Source organism: Vanessa tameamea, chromosome 15, assembly GCF_037043105.1.
Source record: "Vanessa tameamea isolate UH-Manoa-2023 chromosome 15, ilVanTame1 primary haplotype, whole genome shotgun sequence".
Taxonomy (NCBI): Eukaryota; Metazoa; Arthropoda; class Insecta; order Lepidoptera; family Nymphalidae; genus Vanessa; species Vanessa tameamea.
Genome location: NC_087323.1, coordinates 9983846 through 10001788, shown reverse-complemented (window position 1 = coordinate 10001788; position 17943 = coordinate 9983846). Strand labels below are relative to the sequence as shown.

The following is a 17943-nucleotide window of genomic DNA, read 5'->3' as shown; positions in this document are numbered from 1 at the left end:
GTTTCCTCACGATATTTTCCTTCACCGAAAACGAGATCAATTATAATCATAAATTAAGCACATGAATATTCAGCAGTGCATTCCTGGGTTTGAACGGACAATCATCGGTTACGATGCACGCGTTGTAACCACTGGGTCATATCGGATCTATTAAAATATATGACTGATTAAAAAAATGTATATATATCTTTGTTCTGTGTTGACTATATGTCCTTCAGTTTAATCGTAATTGAGATTTCGTAGTCCACTCTAAACATATACCAGTTTTATATATTTGTTCAATACGTGATTCGTTTATAAATAAACTTCGAAATGTAAAGACTTTTTTCTGAACATAATAATGTTTCTCGCGATCGTCTTTTAATAATGTGAGTTCAAATAAGCTGGTAATGATTTTTCTCTGAAATTGTAAATATTGTAATTGGGTATAAGATTTAAGAGCGATCAATAAACATATTTGCGGCTTTGAAATAACGATCTGTACACGAAAATTTATAAATTTATTAAAACAGCTGCGTCGTAAATATATATTAGTTTTAATATTTTACGAATATATATTAAATACATAGGTATAAAAGAGATACACAATATTTAAAAAAAATGTGATTCGATAAATTCTATTTTCAAAAATAGAATTGAATTTTATTTTGTGCAATGACGACGTTATATTCATTGATTATTCACAAAACTAATCGTTGCCCGCGGGTTCGCTCGCGTTATAGGGTTTGATCGTAGTCTTTCCTTGACGTTCAAGCTTGCTTCATAAAGAAATCATCACATTCGTTTGCTTGGCTGGAAAATACAACAGACAGACAGAGTTACGTTCGCATTTTAAATATTATTATAGATATATGTGGAAGTCTTGAAGATCTATATCACCTATTGATGGAATCTGGCAAGACTCAGAATCAGAGAAAATTACTCTTAAGTAATTTAAAAGCATGTTTGTTCGATGTTGGATTTGTTTAGAGTATTCTATCAGATCCTTTATCAGAATCTGCTAGGATGCTCCTGGAATTCTATTTAATGGCTATTGATATAAAATGATATTTAAACAAAAAGGAAGAAGGGACAATGGGACTGACGTACCTGTGTAGGACAAAAGTCCCAAAATTAAAAAAATATATATATTATAGATTAGGATAATAATTGATATGTTGGAACAGTAATAAAAAATAATAAATATTATTATTATGTAAAGGCGTATCGTGTATTTATTTTTATTGGATAATTTAAAAGCTATCGCGAATGAATTTATCCAAGTAGCCTTGACACAGCGTGAAGTCACGATCTGCATTCATTGTGGCACCGTCCATCCCGTCACCCATATTTAATCGAGGCAAGACTACATTTAAAACACGAATATCAATCGGCTCGACGTGAATCTAAATTAAATGATTGTATAAGATAACTCCTCGCTTCGATGTGATGAGTATTGCGTAATCTCATTGAGTATCATTAATCCATGTAACATTACTCTTCGCCCCTGGTAACTTCTCAATGGCCAGTATCTTTACGTGTAACGATTTTGTTTTTGTTTTAATCAATTCATCATTCACGCGCTCGCTAGGAACAGTTGTATAGATACACTCGGTAGTAGACTTCTGTGCAAGTCAAACAGCAATATTTAGTATTTTTATGTTCCGGTTTGAATGGAGCCGGTGTAACTTAAGGCACAAGGGACATACCTGCTTCCAAGATTGATGGCGCAATGGTGATGTAAGGATTTTTTTAATATTTCTTATAGCGCCAATATCTATTAGATGTGAAGTGGCGGCCATTGACCCCGTCCATCTACCTGTATTATAAGAAAAACTATTGTCTAAAAACTGTATATCAATGACTGATATGCGATATTGTCTATCATTATTATAGTGTTTAAAGCACAAATTCGCGTATCACCTCAAGTTGAATTTCAATATTTCACGGAGATAAGATGCGTAGTGAGTTCTTATAGAATGGTAGTGCTATACAAAGTTCAACTCGATCGGATGAGCGAGGTGTCAACAAACGTGTATAATACGACCTAATCTAAAATACATCTGTACTAATATTATACATGCGAAAGCCGCTCTGTCTGTTAACTCTTCACGCTTAAACCATTGAACTGATTGAGATGAATTTTGGTATGGAAATAGTTTGAGTCCCGCTGAATGATATAGGGGCTCGGGGGTGGGGGGTGACGGTTTGTTTATAGGTAGTTTAATAAATTAAGCGCGGGTAAAGCCGCCGGTTCAGCAAGTTTTTAGATATATAAGATATAATTTTATTACATATATCTAAACAATTGCATGCGTTTTAAAATATACATTAGCAGCCTGTAAATTTCCCACTGATGGGCTGAGGCTCTCCCTTTGAGGAGAAGGTTTTGGAGCATATTCCACCACGCTCCAATGGTTGGTGGAATACACATGTGGCAGAATTTCGTTGAAATCAGACACATGCAGGTTTCCTCACGATGTTTTCCTGCAGCGCCGAGTACGAGATGAATTATAAATACAAATTAAGCACATGAAAATTCAGTGGTGCTTGCCTGGGTTTGAACCCGAAATCATCGGTTAAGATGCACGCGTTCTAACCACTGGGCCATCTCGGCTTGACTTGTTTCAAAATATATAAAATTAAATTATAGTATTTTATTAATAAAATAAATTGTTATTGCTCGAATTCTTTACTAGCGTGCTACCGAGCTTTCTACGTTACATGCAATCAATAGAAAGGAGTTGTAGTCAGTTGTAGTACTATTCATGTAAATAAAGATATAATTATATTAACTCCAAGAAAACACCAGGTTATGATAATAAATTATTTTTCACTTCGACTAATTTTTAATAAACATTAAGTTTTAATTTTTAAGTTACCCAATTCCCGCTGATTTTAATTTATATAATTTTATTGAGACAAAGAAATAAAATAGACAGAGAAATAAAAATTAAAGTAACATTTTATAAAAAAAATAAATATTATTAAGTGGCTTCGTTGTTTTTATTTTTATTTTATAAGTAATAATGTTCATCGTAACACTTTTTCATGATATAACATAATGAGCTTATAAACTGTAATAGGACCTACTTATAGAAAAAAAAATACTTCTAGAAAATTAGCTTTTGTTTAATCCAGTGTTGCATTTATTGTACTAATATAGTAAAAAAAAAATGTTAATTAATTTGTTTTGCCACCAGTACTAATAGTGTGTTAACAATTGCAGCTCGATTTGCTAGGTGCAACTTGAAATATAGCTCGATATAAACAAGCGAGGTTAACTAAAAGGTTGTAAAATTAAATATATTATGAATTGAAGATGTTCAATATCTGTAAAGGATAATTTTTAAATGATGCGTATAACTTACTACGTTTTTTTTTTTATTTACGTAATGTACCTTATTGTACTGTTACTGTTAAAGTTGTATTGGTTGTTTTAATTAAATTATCTTTTGACGGTTGTCACTATTATAAATAGAATGACAACCAATGTTGACTAATAATGGGTGAAATTATTACCAAGATCTGTTTGTAACTCTTGTTTGAACGGCGATTTTCTCGCTCAAGTGCAACTTCAGAAGTGGATCCGAGATTTAACACGCCAGTCATGTTTTCGTAAACGAAAGTTCTTGAAATTCTCCGTTTTAGGTTAATTTCGTTGTAAATAATTACCGTTTTAGTTTAAACAGTCGAAGATAACTGTACCATAAAAAACGAATCGAAACGAATCGATAATATTTTTTCATGGTGATTTATTACTGGCTCATATTTTAGATTTTTACCGTAGAATGCATTACTTACTAAGTAAATAGTTGTAAAATTACATAGATATTAGCGCTGTAAGAATTATTAACCATTCCTTACATTCCCAATGTAACACCAATATCGGGAGCTACGATTTTATGTCACAGCTACATAAGATACCATTGAAAATCAGCGTTGGGTTTTAGAACCCAACTGATTAAGTAGTGTATACTTTGTTAATTTTTATTTTGTCAGGCGGGTAGTACCTTCTTAGACGAGTTTGCTTAAAAATCTACGACCAAGTAATGACGTAGTTTATACTCGCAAAATGATTTTCACTTACGACCTTTTGCAATGACAGAAGTAAAAAATGTTACCAGATCCAAATTTAAAAATACAAATGTGTTCTAAAAACTCGGTAACATTGAAAACAAGCGCAGTGACCTGTAAGATATGAGATGATGAGGTGATTAAGGTTATTATTCTAAACGCTCCCAGCATACCCGGTAATTAGCTAACTCGGAGCGACGCGAGTTAAAACATTCTTACTCAACGAAATGTCCTAAAAAATTTAAATATTTAGCTCATAATGTAAAACCAAGTGTCCCAAAGTGGTGCTGATGAAATAACATTAAATCTTGATGTTTTCTTAGTATAATATACAACAGAGCGGTGTCTGTGTGTTGGAAGTAGTTTTTGAAGATTTGTCGATTTAAAGCCCAATAACAAATTTATCAAATTAATTATTTATAAAGGATATTTAGGCGATTAAAATATGTTTTATATAAAAAGTATTATTGTTATGTCTACTTGAGATCATTAGATTTTGTCACCTTTTAAGTTTAGGAACTGTTCAAATATATATATGTACCTATTCTTTATGGAGAATATTTTTATACTATCCGTTATTGTTGATATAAATTATCTTGACAGGCAACGTTTGCCGGATTTTGCTAGTATAATGTAAACTATAATAAAAATATTATTGATTAATATACAATATCAGTACAGAAAACAACTTTAATACTTTAAAATGGCTTTAGTCGTTCTCATAAAGGTCATCGAAGTTAATTTGGTTTCCATGTCACTGTCACTCAAGTGACAATTCCTGTTGATTCATTCTTTTCAGGCGTGGTTCTATCGATTTCATAGGCGTGGATGAACCTTGACATTCTTTAATGACAGACGCCTTGACAGATTAGTACTTCCCCCATTAAAGTAGGTGACTTGTCGTCCAAATTACTGCTTAACAGTTAACAATGTTATACTTAGTTAGTGAGTGTTTAAAGTGAGTTTGCTTTGAAAATATCGGCTTTACTTATAAACTGTTTTTGCGGAGAAAATAATAATATCTCTTTCTATCATGATTGATATGACATCTGAAAGAAAAAGACGCAGCATTGATTAAGATGTCTTCTCTAAAACAAAATTAAAATTATCCAACAGGCACAAGGGACATAATATTTTAGTTTCCAAGGTTGGTGGCGCATTAGTGATGTAAGGATTGAATATTTCTTACAACGCCATTGTCTATGGGTGGCGGTGACCTCTTGCCATCATGTGGCCCATTTGCTCGTCCGTCTATCTATATCATAAAAACAATGAATAATATATTCGATTCCTACCTAAAGAGGAAATAAATAACACTTTTTTTTTTTTTTTTAATTGGTTCATAAAACTGGTTACAATCCTTAAAATGTTAAACTTAATATAAACATGAACATAGATTGAAACTTTCTTGATATGAACACAGCGTGCGTATATATATAAGTATCATGTGGTGTACAATCAAAATTTTAAATAACTAAAGCGAAAACTTGACAAAACACTTGACAACTAATTGGTGCAATGTCATTGGTCTAAATAGAATCTATTATATTCACTATGGATTCGCGGATAAATGAGTATTTCAGTGTCGAGGGAGCTATTATAGCAAGTTTTAAAGTAAAATTAAAGAGGATGGATGTTATTTTATGAATTGAGATGTATTTATCTGCAACTGTTTGTAGTACACAATATAGTAAATCGCATGGAATACGTAAGTCTACGGTTTTTTTATCTGTAATGGGATAGGCTATAGGTAGCGCTCTCTATAAATATTTTTAATAAAATAAATATAAAATAAAATGAACGTATATGGAAATTGATTAAGTGGCTTGTGCCGTTTAAGCTTAAACTTAATATATTACACATACAGATTTCCTCACGATGTTTTCATTCACCGCCGAGCACGAGATGAATTATAAACACAAATTAAGCACATGAAAATTCAGTGGTGCTTGCCTGTGTCGTCTCGGCCGTCTCGGCTTGTTACTTTTTATTTGAGTAGATTCAAGTCGTTTATTGGACAATTTACTAGTATGATATAGACGGTCCTTTCGTTCGTCAATGAATATTAAAATGTTCTACGATTTACGTATAAAATCATATAAGGTGCTATGTAAAGATTGATTTCTAATTTTATTGCGAAATGGTTTGATATAAAATCGAAAGCGTCAATCATCGTCGGATAGTTATGTCATTTGGATTAGATCTGATGACTTGTACAATCGTTTCTCTCTATTTGTTTAATGCTTCCATTACCATTATTAACGGACTTTCTCATAATATTGCATGACGATGAAATTATCCGTGTGCGAGATTGTTCTTTACGCGATATGATTCAAATATTCTGTAAGAACTCCAACTGAAAAGAACACGTATTAAGCTAATTTAATTTGGCCTTTTAAAAATTATAAAGCTCATATCAAAAATATTTATTAATAAGGCATATTACTCAATACAAGATTATGTTAAAGATAAAAAAGTGTCGACTCGGTATTTAATGATTTCTAGGCAGGACATATAAAATAATAATAGCTCTTTTATAACATATTCTGTAATTAAAATGGTGGAAAAGACTAACTACTCAGTTTCTTGCAGGTTCTTCTCTCGGTAGAATCTACTTTTCCAACCTCTGGTAGCTTTAAATTTAATTCAATAGTGTTACGTGATGATTCAAAGTGCCTTATAAGCCTACTTGAAAAAATAATTTTTCGATTTTGATTCTATTATAGCTGTTAACATCAGTATTTCTCTATGTTCATTGGCTCTTGCTTTATCATATAGTAGCTGCTCAGTGCGATTTCATCCTCATTAAACGGTACTACTTGGCCTCTATGGGTAGGAGCGTGATGTTATTATTTATGGCCTTTATTAATAATGTATATAAAGCAAAAATATCGCTTCCAAATAGGATTGGATGATCCTGAGATTTACCGCGATAAAAACAAATAAACTATATAACCATTATTCATCATATTAACATTAAGGTTAACAGCCACACATGGTCTTACGGCAGTCTCTCTTCAGATTCGAGCATTATAAAAGTCAGTAAGTAGAAGTTAATATTACGGTGCACAAGCTGTAATGTGTACAATTTCGTCTGACATTGTAAAAACAAGTGGCTCGACTGCAGGCGAATGCTCTTGGAGTGTTATATTACATACGAATGCTCTCCTCTTGAGGGACCGTCCTTAGTCTAGTAAAGCACATTTCGTCTGACCGAAATGTTTTCGTTTTTTATGTTTTCTAAACTCTTCGTAGTACGTCAACATTTTTGAAGCCTCTTCGATTTTCCCGGATTTAAACCCACGACCATCGTTTAGGATCATCGTGCTCTATTTCTATGGACAATGACGACTCTCAGTAGTACATTGAAAAAAAAAATTGACTAAAATTAATTTATTAAAAAAGTGTGTTAATTAGAGCGCTGCAGCCCATCAGGAGTGAGTTATTTTTTCCATACATGGAAGACAAGCCTGACGTACAATTTTCGAATATCGCGGCCAATTTTTTTAAATAACTTCGTTCATAAGTCTTTTCTGGCAACATTTCCTTTCGGTTTCGGGGTATTTGTGTGAAGGTCTCCAAGGGCCTTAGATCCGGTTTAACTTATTAGGCCTGTGGTATTTCTCATCTGATTTAGGACTACTGAATAACCAAATTTATATGTAAATTATTGATAATTACGCCTGTATTTGTCTTAATTAACCGGCGTTCCGTATAAATACGTTTTATTACATTTTTCTTTTTTCCTGTTACTCAGAAATTTTACCTCAAAAGGAACTCTCGATATAATCTATTTTAATATATTAAAATAAACGAATAAATTTTAACTTATTATTTAATTGATTTCTGTTTATTGTTTATAAGGATATGAAAATCGCGTTTGTTACGTCAGTAGTTCAAGTAATCATCACTAATTCAGTCATCGACACATCTTCTGATATATTTAGGAAATAAGTAAATAAATATTTAAAAAATAAACGTGTATAACGAATTAATCCCTTATATAGATAGTAAGTAGAACTTCGTCCATTAAAGATAAAATACTATACAATATATAGTTACATAAAATATTTATTAAATACATTTGTTTTATTAAATATTTTTTAATTTTTTATCTTGGTTATACATGCTTTTACAAAATATTGATATTATTGTGTATTTTTTAGTATTATTTACTAGTATATTGTCGTTAAAATTAGTAGATGCCTTTAACTGCGATATGCTGAGATGAACTATCAACACGACAATAGTTATTTTTGGTATTAGACATTTTGTATATCCGTTGGTTATATTTCAAAGCGCAGTCTCTTAAATAATAATATTATGCCCTAAATAAAACCTTTTCCGAAACGCGTTAATATTCTGATAATGTTTTATGGATATTGGTTTAGTAGTTATTTAAGTTAAGCAACACAAAAAGATAACGGCTCCTCATGTTTTATGATTTTTTTGTTATAGGAAGAGTTGGACTTAACAGCGGTCAATAAAGCGGCGATGATGGAACTGCCCGCGGCGAAAAAGTGGCAGATCTACTGCAGTCGACGGCCGCCACCCGGACAAGCGCCCCCCCTGGCAACAGCGCCGCAAGTCGAAGACTACATCAAGGCTCTGAACGAAATTGCTGATGTAAGTTTATGGAGCCTGTATATTTTGGGTTTCATTTAATCTGAACTGAGGTTTGAGAATGTATTTATATTGTAAACGTCATAATTAAAAAAGTCTAAACTGTTTGGACCGATTTTTTATAATTTAGTGATAATTTAACGCAATACAAATTTGTTTTTTATTCTACATAACACGCTTTGAATATTGTCTCCAAACAATATTTAATTAAAATCGTTGTTACAAAATAAACTAACAAAATGACAAGTAAGAATGCCCAAGCAATAGATTTATTGTTTAATGAGAGGTTGACTGCAAGGCCAGTCCAATTTGCACTAAGATTTGTTTTCGGTTTAGGCCTTTTCATCATCGGAAGCAATAACACCCACCGAAGCGTGTGCACTAGTCGATGGCTTGAAGACCGCGCTTCGGACGCGAGCGCACAGTTTCGTCCTGCGCTTCATCAAGCAGGGCGGTCTTGCTGCTTTGTTGGAAGCGCTGCAAAGAGCCCCACGAGATGACGCCACCACAAGACACAACCTCATTGCTGGGATAAAGGCACTTATGAACAACTCGGTGAGTAATATTTAGTTATTTTTTATAGACGTGTTTTACATTCAGCATTGTTTATATAAAAAAATCAATTCCATGTTTTCTTGCAGACGGGTCGAGCTCACGTCCTAGCGCATCCTACGAGTATCGATCTGATCGCGCAGTCGATGGACACAGAAAATGTTAAGACTAAAGTTGCTGCCTTGGAGATTTTGGGAGCAGTTTGTCTCGTACCAGGGGGACATAAAAAGGTAAGGTTTTATATTATAGCCTTAGATTTAAAAGATGAAAACGTGAATAAGGATCATAAGGGATTATCTAAAGTATGAAATCATTAAGATAATTTTTCTGATAAAAATGTACGCTGCGCTTGAAATTGGACGAAGTTTGGTTCTTTATCAGTTTATATTCATTCCAAATTATTACATTACAGGTCTTGGAAGCAATGATCCACTATCAAAAATACGCAGGCGAACGTGCTCGCTTCCAGGGCATTGTGAACGAGTTAGACCGTAGTACGGGCGCGTATCGTGATGACCTAGGTCTTAAGACCGCCATTATGTCCTTCGTCAACGCCGTACTTAATTACGGCCCCGGGGAAGAAAGCTTAGAATTCAGGCTACACTTGAGATATGAGCTTCTCATGTTAGGAATACAGCCTGGTGAGTACTTGATTAGCTTTTTTTAGTCTTCAATATTTTGTTTAGTTTTAGCCGTCTCTGAGCTGATTTCGAATATTCGACTAAATAAATTCTATTAAGAAATTATGTTCCGTGATTTCTCACATACTTGATTTTCAATTTATACTGCTAAGAAAACCTTAATTATTTTCGTTTCTATTTAAAAGAATATCAGAAAAACTCCTCATTAAATATTAATGACGAATGTTATATTTTCTGGTTACCGCAAATCTGTTTCGTCCTCATTTTTCGTCAATATTTAAAAACAATGTTTATTTATGTTTATCGGCTTATATCTCTCATACTTATAAGTAATTAAATTAAAAATTAATACCATACGTCCCGATACACTACACGACTTGAATTAAATTCCAAGTTTATTAAGGGTAGGTCACACTTGAGTGTTAGTGAGTGTTTGTGCACTTATATTTAAATATGCAAAAGATGTGTCTTTTTTGGATTAGTAAGATTTGTGTGTAGTTTTTATTTTAAGCATTATTATTTATAAGATCATCTTCAATTTCAGTAATAGAAAAACTTCGAAAATACGAAAACGAGACCCTCGATAGGCACATCGAATTCTTCGAAATGGTACGAAATGAGGACGAGAGAGAACTCGCCAGGAGGTTCGACAAACAGCACGTCGATACCAAGAGCGCGGCCGCCATGTTCGAACTGTTGAGGAGGAAGCTCAGTCACACGGCTGCGTATCCACATCTCCTCTCCATGCTGGAACATTTCTTATTACTACCACGTAAGTTGGAATTGTGTATACCCGATCTGTTAAGAATATCCAAGGCTTCTGTTTAAAAGGTCTGGTATATTCTGCTACCCTGTTTCACTAAGATTACCCACATAGGACAACTTCGTTTGATACGTGCAGAAATTTTCGTAATATTTGTTTTTTTTTTTTTTATCTTATAGAACAAATAAAACAATTTAGTACATGAAAACTTAGTGTTGCTATCCAGAAGATCTTTCGTTTAGATGTTTTGCGCTTTGGGCCTTATCAGCTCATGAGCATGATTTACTTAATTCTCGATATATCCATAGTTCGAGTTACTACTTTTATTTATGTAAAATTTTGCGACGCAAGATTACCTTACTAAAAAAAAAAAAGGTTTAAAGGTAGAAGTTTGAAGAGACCAGATTACAAATAAGTTAAAAAATAGTTAGGTATATTACAAGTAAATTATATTGACAAAATTAAATCTCACTTGAACTGCAAATACCTCATACAGCATTATAGCTGTAGTCTAATAAGAGTCTCTGTTTTAACATTAAAGTGGAATACAACCCCCACTCGCAACATTGGTTGCTGCTGGACCGCGTGGTGCAGCAGGTGATCCTGCAGCAGCCCGCCGCCGGCAGCCGCGCCAACAGCGATCGCGACAGCGCCTCCGACACCGGCTCCGACCACGTCAAGGTGGGACTTCGTTTTCTTATTTAACTGGCTCCTTGTTAACTGGTGATCTCTGCTCAGAGACATTGACTCTGCAAGAAATGTAAACTATTCCTCAGTCGGACCATATGAAAAGTATCAGTGTATGTATGAGTCTTAATCTTGACTGCCTCGTTGGTTGGAGTGGCATGGTATAACTACTAACTCGGCCACAGATCCCGAGATTTTCGACTCAAACCGAGGTCGGGCCGATAAATGTTATTGGGTTTTTCTGTCGTCTGTGTCTGTCTGGAAATGTGTACACGCCCGTGCCTATAAATATCACGTAAAGCTGTTGGTTTGACGTGTGAGCTCATTCCAGTCTTGTTGGCGTATTTGCCGTTCCATCGGATTACGAGAGTGACGGAATAGGGACGCGCCTGTGTTTGCGCACACCCTTGTGCACTAATATGTCCTGCATAGTTGGTTGGTATCCCATAAGATTAGCCGCCGTGACCGATATCGGTCGGACGAAATTTTCATCATCATCATCATCTGTGAGTCTATAGTCAGTACTTAAGTTACTCACACTTAAAAGTTGAGCCCAGAAAAACGAAGTATGTTGTTTGGCGGTGCTATAGATAATTTAACAGTTGATATGATCTCTGATGATGATGAGTCTATTGACCGTGCGTGTGTGTGTGTGTGTCAGTTGCATCGTCATTGTTGTGTCGTGTGTAATTTTAAATATTCCGAAATGAAAGTGCACTTTTATTTCTTTAGTGTGTTGGAAAATAAGTAATTCATCTGTTTATATTTTAATTAGGTTAAAATTTAGAGTAAAATAAATTGCAGCATGTAATAATTTTGAATAATTTGACAAACTTACAGGTTTACGATCCAGACGTCGCTCCCTTGGAAATAAATGTTGGAGAGATCGTTCACTTACTAGCTAAAGAAGAAGAATTAGTCGCCGCTAGGACTAAAGCTGAGAACTTGGAGAGGGAAAACGTTGACATGGCTACAGAACTAGCAAAGAAGGTAAGCGATACATGACTTTTAGAAAAATGGTACGTTTCGGGTGATTTAAGATGATACAGTATTACTTTTTGATTTTTAAGAATTATGAATAATCTAGATTCGAATTAATTTTATAACAATTTATTTTTACTTCATATTCACTTGAATCGCCCTAAACGTGAGTTGAGTAAGTTTGGGAAGCGGTTCTTACTAAATATCACATAATGGGATCGCCATTAGAGATAATCTCAGTAACTAAATAATTTCATCCCATTGGCTTTCATTAAAAGCCCGGGAAAGTGGTTTATTGAAACGAGTTTACCAAAAATATTTTACTTAATTTAAATAATCTATTTTTTACCTTTAAAACTTTTTTTTATTTTTTCATTTCTGTAACTTCATTGATAGAGATGGCTAAGTTAAAAGCTTAACACTTTATATAATCCAATTAAATGAAACATTATTATTTATTATACTGTGAGCGAACATAATTATATCAACAAAGTCCTCAACAACCAAGTACCGTATTTATCATTTAAAATGACTATTTAATATTTATCTTGAAATTGTATTGAAAATATTTGTTATTTAATCTAAATGGTATCGCTCTCAGTACTTCATAAAAATAAACTAACGCTCACAAAACACCGCATGTGCTAACAACTAACAGGAGAAGCAAGTGGACCAGCACACGCAAGAAAAGGAGGAGCTGGAAGGAGTGGTCTCGAGGCTGAAGGAAAGGCTCGAGAGGGAGACGGCTGCTCACATGGAGTGCACGGAACGGGCCAGGTCTTCCGCCTGCAGAGCCCACCAACTTGAACAACAGGTGAACTAGATAGGGGATCGGGAAATGTGTCCATTAGATTTAGCAACTCGTTCGCGAAGCAGTCACTGCTGTTAATTTTTTTACTTATATCCAACTCCTTTCGAATAGTTTCATATAATACACAAGACTTTGTCGTTGTCTTGTGATGTGTGTATCGTGCTCATCGAAATAGTTTTTTTTAAGTGATAACTTCTTATGGGAGGGTAAACCGCTTCGTTACGTAACGCGTTACGGCGCCTGTCTGTTTGGCTTCCCTTTCACTTACGCATACGGCAGCGGTAGGCAGGTTCTTTCTCTCTCATTTTAACCCACAGCTTCTGTTGGGCGTTCCGAGACGTACACGTATTTTTTATTTAATTTCTTTATCACAACTGTGTTAACAATTTCAAAAGTGTAATGATTTACAATTTTTTAGCATTAGCAGCCTGTAAATTTCCCACTTCTGGGCTAAAGGCCTCCTCTCCTTTTGAGCAGAAGGTTTTTGGAGCATATTCTACCACGCTGCTCCAATGCGGGTTGGCGGAATACACATGTGGCAGAATTTCGTTTAAATTAGACACATGCAGGTTTCCTCACGATGTTTTCCTTCACCGCCGAGCACGAGATGAATTATAAACACAAATTAAGCACATGAAAATTCAGTGGTGCCTGCCTGGGCTTGAACCCGAAATCATCGGTTAAGATGCACGCATTCTAACCACTCGGCCATCTCGGCGGCTGATTTACAATATTTTATATAAATATTGATATTTAGTAACAGTGACAGTTTAAAAATACATTTCCAAGACAAACATTTTCTAAATTTGGGATTTGTTCTTCAAAAATCAATCTATATTAAAAAAAAAAACAGTAGTTAATTTACGTGTTTTTATTTCACTTAGTTGAATCAAGAGCGAGCTGAGCGAGCGAGATTCGAGAAACTGGTCAGCGAAGGTAGCATACCTGATGATGCGAAGGTAGGTCACAATTGCCTTTACGAATACCCCTACGTTTCTTCTTAGCAATTTTTACGAACTTATTCCTATAAATTATTATACATTCAGGTAGCTTATAAATATTATTTATTAACGTCTGCTTTTACTATAGGAATAAATTTAATATTATTTCATCCCTTATAGGTATAAAAAGTATATTTTTCTTGTATACTTGAAAGTTTCTTCAATGAGTTTTTATATTTTCTTTTTGATTTATTATAATTATTTTGTACTTATTTGATCTTTCAGGTCAGCAATCTGAAGAGCGCAGTTATCGAAACCTGCAGTGTGCCGCCACCTCCACCTCCACCATCGCTCTGCCCCCCTCCTCCCGCCGCACCGATGCCTCCCCCGGCCCCTCTTGCACCCCCGGCCCCTCTCGCTCCAGCACCTCCGAGACCTAAGAAGAACGTTCCTACCCCCGGTAACCCGCTCAAGAGCTTCAACTGGAGCAAGTTGCCGGATACGAAACTCCACGGTACGATCTGGCAAGAGCTCGACGATGCGAAGTTGTACAACGCGATGGATCTGCACGCGATCGATAAGATGTTCTGTGCCTACCAGAAGAATGGCGTTCAGGTAAATTTGTTTGCTATATAATTGTAATCCTGACAGAAAATTATAAAAGTCTTATGTTGTATATTAATCTAAGAATTGAAGAGCCCATTAGGATTTTTTAGTTCATAGTTGTTTCTTCATAAAATTGCGTTTCGATCTTTATTTTCTTTGTGATTGATCGTATTTATTACTGAATATATCTACAGTTATATTTTATACATATAATTACACGTAATAAACATTAAATTTATAACGAGCGGTTAGGCATCAGCTCGTTAACAGACATGATGATATTCGAAATGTAAATCCAGTCGTTCACGTTAGTAATATATTTTCGATATTCACATCAACTACAATACTTTTCGGCTGTCACCTGTTCTTCTCCTCCCCCTCCTCCTCCTCCTCCCATCTATAATATTATGATATTTATCAATAGATTTATGATTTAAAAAAAAAATATTTTTACAAAATTTTTAGAACGAAGGTTCCGTAGAAGATTTACGACAGCTAGGTTCCAAGCCGCGAACCAAAATCTTATCTGTGATCGACGGTCGTCGTGCCCAAAACTGCACGATCCTGCTATCGAAGTTAAAGATGTCTGATGAGGAGATTTGTCGGTGAGTTTTAGTTAGCTTTTTTTACGTATGTTTTCATATCTTTTTGTTACATTTTTGATATTAAACGTTTTTACGTATGATGAGCGTAAAAGTTCAAGGTCGATTGATGCACATTTATAACGATTGTTAATCAAAACCTAATTTGAGTTGCATCGTATTTAAAAGGATATACCATAAATTGTTATACATAATGCATATTTTTGTATGGTAGAGCAATTCTGCGCATGGACAGTGGAGAACAGCTTCCACTTGATATGGTGGAACAGCTGCTGAAGTTCACACCGAGTGCTGAAGAAGCTGCTCTGCTTGAGGAACACCAGGATGAGCTAGACAGTATGGCGCGGGCGGACCGATTCCTCTATGAAATCTCCAAGTGAGTGGCAAAAAACTCCATCAGATGGTGAGAACGTCTAATAGATCGCCGAATAATTGGAACTGCATGTATAGCATATTGACGTCATAGAAGTATCTAAGTACAACATCAACGTCTCACCAACCATGGGTTTCACGTGTTTTATCCTGTATATCTATGGTTCCAGCGGTTAAATCAGTATTTAAATCGGAATACAGAAATTCGGAGTATCGATGTTCAATCGAAGAGTAAATCGAGATCGGTTGCTGCCGGTTTGCACCGAAGCTCTACACTCTTCAGCTCGTAACTGTATGGTGTGCATTGCAGGATCCCCCACTACTCGCAGCGGGTGCGCACGCTGCTGTTCAAGAAGAAGTTCTCGGGCGCCGCGGCGGAGGCGAGCAGCCGCGCGTCCGTCGTGCTGCGCGCCGCGCGCGACATGACGCGCTCGCGCCGCCTGCGCGCGCTGCTCGAGATCGTGCTGGCGCTCGGCAACTACATGAACCGGTGAGTGGCCGCGCCCCGCCGGACCGGTGCCACAGCAAAAAAATCGTTTTGTTTTCAAAAACTTTACAATATATAATAAAGAAAGTGATTATCACAGAACTGACTGTCGGATGTTATCGGTCCTCGGAGCCGGATACCTTTTTGTGGTCTAAACTAAAGTAGCTTAGAGATTGATTTTTTTATCATATTATATGATATTCTATTGCTGATGATTGCTTTTTTATTTAGTGGCCCTCGAGGAAACGCGTCGGGCTTCCGATTGTCATCTCTAGGAAAGCTAGCAGACACCAAGTCTAGCGTTTCGCGAAACACAACGCTGTTACACTATCTCGTTGAGCTGTTGGAGACGCAGGTATGTCTGAGAAAGTTGAAGCTTATGCTAATTGTTAACTAATTGTAATAATTAGTGAAAATAATTGGAATTAAATATCAATTTTACGTTGTAAGCATCTCACTATATGTACGATACGTATAATAGCATGTTGCCAGTGCAGTGAATCGGCATTATTGTTTTTTTATTTGTAAGTTTAATAATAATTAAAGGTCAGCCTTTGCACCCTTTTTTTAAGAAGGAATAATATTACTATAAAAATAGGCAATTGTCTCGTGTTTTTTCATTCCGAGTTAAATGAAATTCTTTCCCATGTTGAATATAGAAGGAACCCTTCCGACACTCAATAGAGCAACAACTACACCAATTCATCAACAGTGATGATATTATGATATTGAACTTATAAATATATTTTAGTTTTAGTTCCAATATTGTATTTTCAAAATATTACAGTTCAAAGAAGTTCTTCTACTCGAAGAAGATCTACCCCACGTAAGAGCAGCTGCTAAAGTCTGCATCGACCAACTAGAGAAGGACGTCGGTGCCTTACGCAATGGTCTACGCGAAGTGTCAAGGGAATTGGACTATCACGCGTCTTTACCAGCTCCAGCACAACCGAATGACGCCTTCGTACCGGTCATGAGGGAGTTCCACGCCCATGCTGTCTGCTCCTTCACCCAGTTAGAAGATTTGTTCCAGGTTAGTAAAGATAGAATTATATGCTGATAGATGATTTTATGAAATAATTATATATTTTTTTGTCATAAAATTGTAATAAATCGAGCTCTTCCAACATAAAAGTTTAATTAAAATTAACCCAATGTTGGAATATAATATTATTATACAAAATGACATTGTGTGTGTATCGACGAAGTGAAGATTATTTAAGTATTATTTAATGGAATGGAGAATTCAGTTATGTCAATTTTTTCTTGACTATTCTTATCCGAATGGCAGTTCCATTAAAATGAAAATCTGACCATATATTGTTTGTCATACGATCATTTTAAAGTATAATTTAATTGATATATAATATTGTTATGAATATAGGATATGAAGAGTCGTCTGGAAGCTTGCGCTCATGCCTTCGGCGAGGAACCCAGTGCGTCTCCAGAGCAGTTGTTCGGTGCTTTGGACGCATTCCTCACTCAGTTGGCAGAGGCCAGGGCCGAGTGTGACGCAGCCAGAAGACGGAGGGACGAGGAGGAGAGGAGAACCAGGCACGAACAGGAGGTAATAATAGACTTGCTATTCAAAAACTTGCATAAAAAATTGTCTGGTGTAGTCTGTCTCATTAACAACTCTCCATACGAAAATAATAATAGTGTCTGAGTCAGGATGTCTCATTTATAATAAACTAAAATTAAATTCGATGGAAAAAATATTTTTTGTTTAATTATTAACGATATTTGAAACAGTTTAAGCGGACAATATCATGTGATCTTTTTTGAATGATACTAATATACGCTATTGAACAAAAAGTGTTT

The 17943-nt window shown here is 35.3% G+C and overlaps 1 protein-coding gene across 8 annotated transcripts in view; it reads left to right on the top strand.

Moving 5' to 3' along the window:
• Positions 1-17943, top strand: part of LOC113398432 (disheveled-associated activator of morphogenesis 1) — a 122337-nt gene that overhangs the window by 101808 nt on the left and 2586 nt on the right. For 7 of the 8 annotated variants that reach the window (XM_064217060.1, XM_064217055.1, XM_026637172.2 and 4 more), the window contains 16 exons: positions 8515-8682; positions 9016-9234; positions 9321-9461; positions 9644-9872; positions 10417-10644; positions 11177-11316; positions 12163-12312; positions 12962-13117; positions 13999-14073; positions 14341-14670; positions 15127-15266; positions 15478-15639; positions 15946-16125; positions 16354-16477; positions 16910-17155; positions 17507-17689. In XM_064217060.1, coding sequence (XP_064073130.1) covers positions 8515-8682; positions 9016-9234; positions 9321-9461; positions 9644-9872; positions 10417-10644; positions 11177-11316; positions 12163-12312; positions 12962-13117; positions 13999-14073; positions 14341-14670; positions 15127-15266; positions 15478-15639; positions 15946-16125; positions 16354-16477; positions 16910-17155; positions 17507-17689 — 2871 coding nt within the window. The remainder of the gene's footprint in view (positions 1-8514; positions 8683-9015; positions 9235-9320; positions 9462-9643; positions 9873-10416; positions 10645-11176; positions 11317-12162; positions 12313-12961; positions 13118-13998; positions 14074-14340; positions 14671-15126; positions 15267-15477; positions 15640-15945; positions 16126-16353; positions 16478-16909; positions 17156-17506; positions 17690-17943) is intronic. The other variant, XM_026637176.2, reaches the window with a different exon arrangement.